The sequence below is a fragment of the Stylophora pistillata genome, chromosome 10 (genome assembly GCF_964205215.1).
Source record: "Stylophora pistillata chromosome 10, jaStyPist1.2, whole genome shotgun sequence".
Taxonomy (NCBI): Eukaryota; Metazoa; Cnidaria; class Anthozoa; order Scleractinia; family Pocilloporidae; genus Stylophora; species Stylophora pistillata.
In genome coordinates, this window is record NC_142528.1 from 21,103,799 (window position 1) to 21,114,306 (window position 10,508).

Here is a 10,508-nt window from a genome sequence, read left to right on the forward strand (position 1 = left end):
CTACCGTCTACAAAAACTACTACTTATGGTCTTCACTCCTTTTCATATATGGCTTCAAAACTATGGAACTCTCTTCCGGACTCTTTTAGAACGTCTGACTTTTCTGATTTCAAGGGCAAGATTCTACAGTATGACTCTTTCTCATAGTTAAATTTTAGAATGTTACAATTTTACATTTTACATTTTAGTAGTATTTAGAATTATACTTGTAACTCGAAGATACTAGCTTATTCTTTAGCTACTCCAAATTCGAGATTAAATAAAGTATATGTATGTATGTATGTAGGTAGGTAGGTAGGTAGGTAGGTAGGTAGGTAGGTAGGTATGTATGTATGTATAACTAGCTGTGGCGAGCTGGTTTAGCCTATTTAGCTGTGTCACCGAGAGTTTCGTGCCGAAAGAAAGCGGCTGCACCAATGCCACTGGTTCACTTGCCATTTTCTTTGCCACGTCCCCAAGAAATCGCCAACATTCAAACTAAAAACGATGAAATTTCACTGTCTAATCGACGAACGTAACCGTTGTCCGAAACTAAACAAATAATTTCGGATGGATATTAGTGGAACACCATTTTAACTACTTATTAATCTTGCTACATAATCTTGTCGCATTTGATGGTATCTTTAGTCGACATCTACTGCAAACAAATCAAGATATTAGCGCCTAATAAGCTTCTCATTGGCAAACATCATCTTTTATCTGCAACACGTTGTCAATGGAACAATAAGTTAAATTTTCCTTAAAGCAAACAAGAGTCTTAGTTCTTTAATTACAACAAGAAACTAATCATTCAAACCTAGAAATAGTCCTTCTTCTGACAACAAAACAGTCGTCAAATGATCTCTAAAGTGCCTCAGTCAATTAGAGTAAGAATAGCGAAGTTTGTTCGAACAGACGGTTCTTTTGTTAGCGACGAGCGGAGAGATGAGTAAGTGAATCGGAATTGATGGTGACCCACGCGTCTCTACAGACACAAGCTCGATGATTGTCCTTTGAAAAGTGCTTCATTAGGGTGGAAAGGCACTTAAGGCTCTCCAAACCTTGACGATATCGTAATACACGCGGCCGTTCACAGGATATCGTGTCAAATAAGTGGCACAAATATAAGGTAAGAAAGTAAACAAAACCATTTCTCAACTTGAATATGTTTTAGTGCGAGAAGCAACTTGCAATTAGTTGTTACTGATGCAAACTGAAACTAAATGTATTGGGAGGGCAAGAATCCAAGTTTCGAGCAGTCAAGTCCCTAGCTCAGTATAAAACTCATTAAACTTGGCACTGTTTGAAACTATTGATGGACTTCATGGCTGACTTTCTCCGAGAATATTATGATTTTCCGTTTCTGCCTTATAAAGACTAGACAAGTTTGGTCATTAAACCTTGTGAATAAGACACAAAACCGACCAGATGAAAAATGGATCAAGGCGGCGTGCATAGTGAATGTTGTGAATGTTAAGCTTGTTCTAATGCTAATCACATTACCAAACAGAGTTTGTGACACAAAATAAGCTACTTGATACGTGACAAAAGGAATCGTTTTGATGGTGTTACTTGTGTGTTCGGCTTCATTATCTTAGTGTAGTGGTACACTTTGCTGTCAGAGGATTGATCTCTTCATCTCACAAAGTTATGGGGTAAGGAGCGAATTTCAATGAAGCAACAAAGAAGAAATCGATTGTTAACTTTTCTAATAACAACGGTCGTAAAACAAAAGAAAATGAAATGAAATAGCACCAAAAACTAACAGTTGCAAAAAGAGACAAAACATCTCCGCAGAAACTTGGCACTGGGTTGAATTCAAATGCGGAATTTCGATACAAAGCACCGAATTAATCATAAAAATATGCGTTTGTACATAAACATAATTCCTGCTTTACCTAATAAGAATCACGATGAGACAGCTTTACATTTAATCAGATCCTCATCCACATATATTTATAAAACGTTTCAATTGTTACACATATTTTGCGTGACATAGTTTTCCCAAGAAATTTTGCTTGGGAAGCTGGCACGCTTCCAGAGAAAATATATTTCTTTGCGCATGCCTGACGTTTGACCGCTGTGCAGAAAGCCCTCATTAGTCTCATTAGAGAGGCTGCATAAAGTTTTTCTATCTTATAAGCTTTTTCGAGATAGTAAAGCCCTAACTTTTAGCGAAAAGTGTCGTCTTATATTTCAAAGAGGACGAAAAATCGATCCCTTTTTGTTTTCATTGTCTTTTTCATTTTTAACAGACTTGGTAAAGGTCGGCCCAAGGTTTGAAATCCAAAAATTGGCCTGCGTATCAACTCCAAGTTTCTTTAAAATCTAAGGGAAAGTTAAATTATTTTCAAGTGAAAAAAAATTAATGAATAGATGAACACATGATGTCGGAGGCTGAAAAAAGTCGTAGAAAAGCTAACCGTAAAACATTTCTGGTGACAACAATGGAGAGATATTAACCGTTGGTTGTAACTTGGCCAAAATTTTGACCGTTAGCTGTAAAAGTCATCACCCCATTGAGACCCTCATGAAAGTTTTTGATTCAAGTAGCCTTTTAATATGCTCAAGACATTCATCTCCCGCAACCTTTATAGAGGACCAGGCCCGTCTTCCTGTTTGGTTTTCGTCGCTATTCCAAAAGTGACAAAAGTACTCGAAAGCTTATTTTGACGTTTCCTCTAATCTCAGTTGTCATATGAGGGGATTATATGTCTATATTTCATCTTATATGTTGGAAATTCCGGATTGCATTTCATATCTAGAATAAGCCAAGTTGTTTAAACAAAGTCAGGGTCTAGGAAAAGGAGGACACAGTTTCACAGCAACGGCCAAATCATTTCCTTTGAGATAAGCCTTTTAAAATCGTACCAAATAGAAGTGTCAATCATTTTCCCCCAGACTCCGCCTCGCGCCAATTAACGGGGATTTGTGAATTTTAAAAATCAAAAAATGTCAATAACAAGCAAATAGATCATATTTCTGAAAAGCAGAATTTATAAGTTCTAATTCCCATCATCCAGTAAGTGTAATTTTTCTTTCCTTCCTGCAACTGATAATAATTGTTTTAAAATTAAGAAGTAAAAGTTTGAAACCGCTCTATGTCGGTAAAATCTAAACATTGGCTTAGTAACAATGTACATATATACAATGTACATATATACAATGTACATATATAAAAAGACAATGACTTACTATTTTTTCAGACATTTTTTTCTTTCGGGTCGTTTGAATTTTAATTACGGATGTGATACAGCTATCTGTTGCAGACCTCATAAAAAGAATTGCTGTTGAAGTTTTCGTTACTGTAAAAAATGTGCAAAAATGATCGGTCCTCTTATATAACTTTGGGCAAATTCATGTGAGCTGCCTCTGTTTTCGACCAAGAACTCAGTGATATCGAGTGCACATACACAGGCCCGGTGTTTGTATTTTATTTTCTTACGTTTTCTCATTAGGTTTATGTAGTAAAATTGTTTGTATAGTAAAATGAGAGTTAAGCTTTATTTATCCTCGTAAAACACGATCTATTTTATCATTGTTACAAGTATTGTAAATAAAGATATTCGTCTAAAATATGCTAAATCAAGGACAAAGCAATTATCTTTTCTAATTTGCCTAAGGAAGGACAAATTTTTTTTTTCAAACTGAGCGTGGGTAGTTGCAGGCTTAGGTAAGTTTTTCGGTTTTCAAAGTGTGGGGTGTGCAGATTTGCTCGGCATTTGTGAAACGAAGGCTAAGATTTCTACTGATCCTCTTCTAGTATTTGAACATATATTTTGTCAGTAGATGTGATCATGTCTATGGTATTTGATCGCTTTAAGTAGATCTCTCTTTGTAATAAGTCGAGGATATGTTTCCTTATACTCTTTATGGTGATTTCTATCGTTAAGACAAATCTTCTCTTTTCGGGGTTATAGACAAGATACATTTCAGTGAGCCACGTTGATATTCATGAATTCAAACTAATGAAATGATTTTCAAAATTAAGTAGCTAAACTAAACTTCTAAATAAGGCAACTCGTCCCATTTATTTTTGCTCGAAACATTTGATGAAGCTAAAACAATAGATTGTAGAACCTTTTATTTTGCTGAAGGATATCATGAAATATGATTCGCCCATGGTAACGGCCGTTTTTATCACTCCTGTTTCACCCTGAAATAACTGCGAAACGGAAAGAAGGTAGAGGACATTTTTCAGAAAAAAATGAAGAAGCTTTCACAATTATGTTTTCAAAATTAAAATTTTTTTTTGTCAAAAAAAGCGAACGCACACTTTTATTATCTTAAATCTGTTACTAAATGACACAAAGCAACAGAAATGCGACAAAAATAGTAATCTAAAACTTGTGAATAACGTTTCCTCTTTCAAAATCACGCTCCAAAATGCATTAAAACTTCAATTTACGTTCTACCTCTTGTTTTTCGACTGTCACTTTCAAACTGAAACAAAATTAAAACGATTGGGATGGCCAAATCTACATATGCTAAAATTAATAAAAAAAAGCATAACACCCAAAAGAGAATAAATATTACTTTGAGAGCTAAATAAACAACCTCTTGAAACGTCAAATCAAAAGGCTTGTTCCTACAGAAAACCTAAATGGTTTATTTTGTTGTTGTTGACCCATTACAACACCCGAATAATATCACCAAGTTGGGAAAATTAATAGCATCCTCGAGTGATGTTTTTGGAAACAATACTGAGTGATTAGGCAACTTAACAGTTTACCAAAAGATTGCGCGATGTTTCTCTTTAAGACGTGCCAATCTAAAGTCTGAATTTAGATTTTTAATTTCTGTTTGTAGTAGCTGGTTTGGACTGACAACAAATGATTGTTTTGAGTGAAAATATGGGATGCTAAGGCTCTGCAGCTAGGACTAAAACAAGTTTTGAAGTCTCCCACAGTCACAAATACCATTCCAACGGAATAATGATTTTCGTAATGACGTAAGTTCACCGCTCAGTTAAGCTTGTGGCATCCTGTCATCGAGGAACAAAAACTCAAACTCCCTTACTGAGTTTTCGAAAATCAACAAGAAACTTTGCAAAAGTAAGTTTGAAACATATTTAGCACGGAACAATGTAAAACAATTGTGTTCGATCAACGACATTTTTGTTTCTGTTTTACAAGTAAATGAAAGGTTTTAGCTCTAACCTAAGATTATTAGCCTCAAAATCCAAAACCAAAAAAACACAAACTGTTTAAGTATAAAAGAAAGAACACTTTCAGTAACACATTTCATGCAAATATTTCTTTGGCCAGTTTCATTCTAGGAGTCTGAACTGCCGAAAAGAGGTAACGCAACCTCGCGTAACTAACTGAAAAACTGTACCTGTAGCGAAATTGAATTTTCTGAAAATTTTCATGATTTAAATCATCCCCTTTTCATTTTCAGTTACGAGAGGTAAACTTTTAATTGATAAGGCTAAACCACCATACAAACTGTCTAGTTGTTGTGGGAATAGCACCTCTTAAGTAGTAAAAAAGCGGAATGAATTCAAGATAAATGTTACAGAAAATGTTGTTGTTAATCGTCGTTTTATACATAAATGAACGTGTAATCGTTTGTCTCGCGCTGTGAAAGTGGAGCTTAGCTCGAGGATATTAGCATTTGGTTGATACTATGTTGTCTCGGTAGATTCGAGACTAAATAAAGTTAATTTATGTATGCATGTATGTGTGTGTGCGTGTGTGTGTGTGTGTGTGTGTGTGTGCGCGCGCGTATGTGCGTGTATGTAGGTATCAGTCGTGTATTGATAGCGAAGCTTCGGCTGCTATACCGTTAGTCTTCGTTGAGCGACGAATTTATGTATTTTTCGTGGAGATACTCTGCATTTTTAAGTTGGAGTCAATCACTTCCATCATGGCAAGAACGTTTACCAGTGTCTAGCGCCACCAGCAATTACAGCTCTCATTACCCTATGCGAAATTGGCCAATTTTAGGGAAACCAGGTTTGTGCTGGGCACCTGTGTGATGGAACTCTGATCACACTTGTTCTACATGCAACTACTCTGCCGTTGGTCAACCGCGGTAGACTGAACCCTACTCCGGCACAATTGGACACCCCTTGGTATCCATGAAAGCAAAGACCTTGACATTACATGTTGATTATCGCTTGTTCACTGTGTGCTTGTTTGAGAATAGGGACCGCGCGTGTTCTAAAAGTTGACTTCGCTTCTACCAGTGGAACCTAAAACACGGTAGTCGCCCATGTGATTAGCGCCGTTCAGTTTATTATTTTCCTAATTCAGTTCTTCAGAGTTGAGTTTCGACCTTCAGGTTCTTTGTTGTCGCGATTAGATGACGAATCTCCTAATTCTCTTGAAGTTCAATTTTAAGTGGGAACAGCTATTGAGATGCTTAAAATGATCATATTACTGCGTTGACTCATTGTGACTGGTTAATAAGCATTCATGTGTCGTAACATAATTGCCTTTACCAGAAAATAACTTTATTATTTAACCCATGCATTTTCAGATTGATTGATTAGACTTGAAAGGAGACAATTGATTCCAACATGCCTCGTCTGAAAGTAAATGTGAACGGAAAGAAGTACACTATTTCTGGTATCACTCGTGAAACATGCAGCAAACAGATCCTCTGTGCCTTGGCCAAAGTCGATGCAGAATTACGATCAAGACAAACGACTGAGTCAAGAGGCGACCCCCTCGTGAATGCATCGGGTTCTTGTGAAGAAAAAAGCAGGAGTCCTAAAAAAGTTCGAGAGACGAGAAAAAAATTCAAGAAAGAAGAAAAGTGTGCGAGGGGTATGAAGACCGAGAACAAGCAACGAGAAAGAACGAAACGTTTTAATGGAAAAGTGCGTATTACAAAACTAAGGGAAGAATCAAGCAATGACGGAATTCAATTTTCTAGTGGAATATCTGAAGCAGTGGAGAAAAGCTCCGTCAATCAACAAAACTGTTTACCATCGCTAAATAAACGAGAGGGTTTGAGAGAAGAAGTCATTGAGAGCAGTTTACGAGCGAGGGAAGACTTGGACGGGACTATCAAAGGAAGAGACACAAGCTCTGTGGACAGCAAGGAAAGTAATCTTGAAGATCGCGCCCAAGACACTGATCATGACACGGGGATAAGTGAGTTACATTCAGACAGTTCATTTGAACACAACCAAATCTTGCACGTAAATTCCGGGGTAAATGAAATCTCAGAGGGGGGAACTCTAAAGCGGTCTTTACAAATTAAAGTGAAAGGCACCTCTACCGACGCAAATACCATAGGGTCTACTGATTTGACAAATTCATACATGAGCGAAAATAATATATTAAACTTAGAGCACGGCGAGTACATTGTTGCCGAACTGGTTAGCAGTGAGACCGACATTGAAATATCCGACGAATGCACGTGCGTATACATTGACTCAGAGACTGAAGAACTTCAAAAAGAGATCGAAAAGATGCGTAGTGATTTAAAGTTAACAGAATCAAAGCTCATCGAGCAGAAGGAAATAATTGAGATGCTGAATGTTTTGCTGGACAACGACGATGATGAATATTGCGCCAACTGTGACGTCAATGATGACGTAAATAAGCGTATTCACAAACTTAAACAGTCCATCAAATTAAGCACTCAGTTGTATGATTATCAGAGGGTCGAGACCCAAGCAAATGCACTGGAACTAGAAAGAGTTGAATCCCGAATAAGGAGAAAACGATGGCACGTAGAAAGTTTGTTGAAAGAGCTTCATATGGCACGAAACAGCCCACCTACGAGGAATGGACAAGCGAAATCTGCTTTCTACCTAAGAGATGGTACCCTGGTTTAACAAAATCATTTGACATTTTTTATAAGGTTGTTATTATCATATACGCTTTGTTCTATTTGGAAACTTTGCTTTTGATTGCAAATATCAAAGTTCCTCCATGACTCCCATGTGTCCGTTTATAACATATCTATCAGGATCCTCATGATTGATAATTTGTCATGCAAGTTGTAAACTTTTTTATCCGTCTTAAATAAAGATAATTAAATAAAATATGGTTATTGGTTTCTCCCTTCATTACAGCCTGTTTCATCCACTGATCAAATGACACTTGGTTTTCTTTCATTACAAACAGCAAAACAAGATCTATTCCGTAGATATCCATCCAGCTGTTGTAGTTTGTAAGCACGGAGGGGTGGGTGGAGTGGACGGAAAGTGCCATGCATTTCATGAGATGTGGTTATGCTTTTGTTCAATTATTGTTTGACTATCAAAGATTCACAGTCAGTATTCCTTCTGATGGTTGAGAAACTCGTGATTTTGTGTAGCCCCCTATCAGCTGTTTCTGATAATTTTTGTTTCCACCTGTGCGTGATTCCACTTAAAATATTCAGTCTTGACAAATTCAAAATGTTCGTGAAAAATCAGATTCTCTACGGATTTCGTTGAAGATTATTTGTCATTCTAGTACCACTTGAAATAAATTTAAAAAACCTTGCCCACTGTTACTGTTGCTTTGTAAAAAAATTTCATTCCAACAATGAATAAATTAATCTTTTGTTGGGCTCATTCGAATAACAATGTAAGGGATATAACTTAATAAAAAACGAGCACACCTCCAGGAACTCAAACAGGCCTTTCTCCAGTCAAATGGTTTTAATATATCCATGCCCTCGTGAAGGTAAGGATGTTTTTTTTTTTAGTTCAATAATTATTTCGTTCTTTTTCCAGGAGAGACATCTAATTAAGCCAAAAAAAAAAAAAAAAAAACCCTTTCTGAAGCACATCAGACAGGTTGTGAAAGGTTTGGTATATATGTAAACCGCAGGTCTAGTTGATTATTCTCTGGCTTCAGTTTACTCTTGAAGCTATTTTCAAGCTACTTACGCCTCCTTTAAAAGTAGGTTAGTGTTACTTTGTTTTATTCCTCCAGCTTCTCAACTTACCGTAATATTTTTGAACTTCCGCAAATAGTGAGGAAAAGCTAATCGTGCTGCAAAATTGATCTTAAATTGTTTCACTTATTTTAACGATAGAGAAACGTGCAGCTCAACCAACTACTGGTTAACTCATATTCCTCGCAGAAACACAAACAGGTTTGAACAAAATTTCATCCTTAAGACCTCCATGGAAAATTGTAATTGCAAGATAGATAGAGAGAATATATATATATATATATATATTTCAGTAATTCTTAAAATCTTCTTGAAGAGTGAATTAATATCGAAACAGGCTTGTCGGGATGAAAGTGTAGTCTCCTTGTTTTTTCCTATCGCAATATATCGCGCTCTACTTTTATGCCGTATTGAGCGCTGTACTGCGGAAAAATCGAAACGCAGATTTCATATATATATATGTATATTATATAGAAGATCGAAGATTTTGATCGATATGGCAAAGATAAGGCTAGATATTTTAAAGCGTTGAGATGTGTGTGTAAAAAATAAACACTTGAAATTTAAATACTTGAGTAAAATGATACGATGCCTCGCGCTCAGGTAAGACGATAGTGTAACAAAGACATTCCTTAAAAAATCCTTCGTTCCTCGGAAACTGTGCTCGCTCACTACAAAGAGCTTTGTCAGAAAAACTCTGTTCTTTGATCAAATATTTATTTACTGATTTCCAAAATATACTTTTCTTTTACGCAGAGCAGAGAGAGCGCCCGTGACTGATGCGATTTTAGATGGATCAGACAACACAATTTTATCTAATACTTGGAATTGAAAAATCTGGCTTTAGCTAGGCTTGCTTGTGTTTTGCAAAGGAAAACTGAAAGTCATCAGTCTAGTGTTTGGTTTGGCGCATGTTTGACTTCTTAAAAGCCGCCTGTTTCTATCGTGGACCACGGTTGTTTTCCTTCATTAGAATAGAACATTCTCAAGAGGTCTGCGAGCTGCACGAGTAAATATAGCAAGGTTTCAGAGAATTAACTTGTCCATATTAAAATGCTTGAACGCTCTTAAAAAATGTCTGATGTGTAATCAAGCTGAAAACGTCCTGCCTTTTTCTATCGTAATATTTCGACGGAGGTGAAAGCTCGAATCACGAGCTGCTTTATGTTTTGTGATGTCACTAGAAAAAACTAAAATTCTTTAGTAAAGTGCAAAATGACGGCACTTTTTAATTTATTTTTTATGGAGAGTTCAGCAAACAAATACGTCAACGAGGAGTGGCTCAGAAAAAGCATGTTAAGAGTTCACTCTTGCGTCATCTTCGGTGGCTCATGAATAAAACCTTTGCGTGCTCTAGCTAGAGATTTCGAGCTACAATCATGGAGACTCTCGCAATTTTAGGTTTCGATGTCGTCAATCAACTGATCTGTAACCGTTGACTTCTAAGTAAAGAGAATCCCTGATAATAAGTCAAAGGATAATGCAATTGGACAAACTGCAAGAAAAAAATCAACGTCAGAAGGTAGAACAAGAAGAGTGGAGGATATCCAGATTGGTGACAATCAAAAGCTCTCTGTCTGCGCGGCACAACGTCTACAATAAACTACATCATCCGCGAATTTAGCGGCACTTTGCTTCGGCTACAAATCCCTACAAATATAGGGTGGTCGTAGCGTGCTGATGAA

At 36.7% G+C, this 10,508-nt stretch overlaps 1 protein-coding gene and 1 long non-coding RNA gene across 2 annotated transcripts; both read left to right on the forward strand.

Moving 5' to 3' along the window:
• The first annotated feature begins 770 nt into the window (after nucleotides 1-770).
• LOC111326046 (uncharacterized) lies at nucleotides 771-8,005 on the forward strand. The gene is made up of 2 exons (XM_088736245.1): nucleotides 771-1,108; nucleotides 6,463-8,005. The coding sequence occupies exon 2, from the start codon at nucleotides 6,503-6,505 to the stop codon at nucleotides 7,769-7,771; it is 1,269 nt and encodes a 422-aa protein (XP_088592371.1). The 5' UTR covers nucleotides 771-1,108; nucleotides 6,463-6,502; the 3' UTR covers nucleotides 7,772-8,005.
• Nucleotides 8,006-8,493: 488 nt separating this feature from the next.
• LOC148722207 (uncharacterized) lies at nucleotides 8,494-10,179 on the forward strand. Its single transcript, XR_015992100.1, has 3 exons — nucleotides 8,494-8,609; nucleotides 8,965-9,024; nucleotides 9,580-10,179. It is a non-coding gene; the product is annotated as an uncharacterized LOC148722207 (long non-coding RNA).
• The last annotated feature ends 329 nt before the right edge of the window (nucleotides 10,180-10,508 follow it).

Coding starts and splice junctions, on each gene's coding strand:
- LOC111326046 (XM_088736245.1), top strand. CDS start 6,503: ATGCCTCGTCTGAAAGTAAATGTGAACGGAAAGAAGTACACTATTTCT.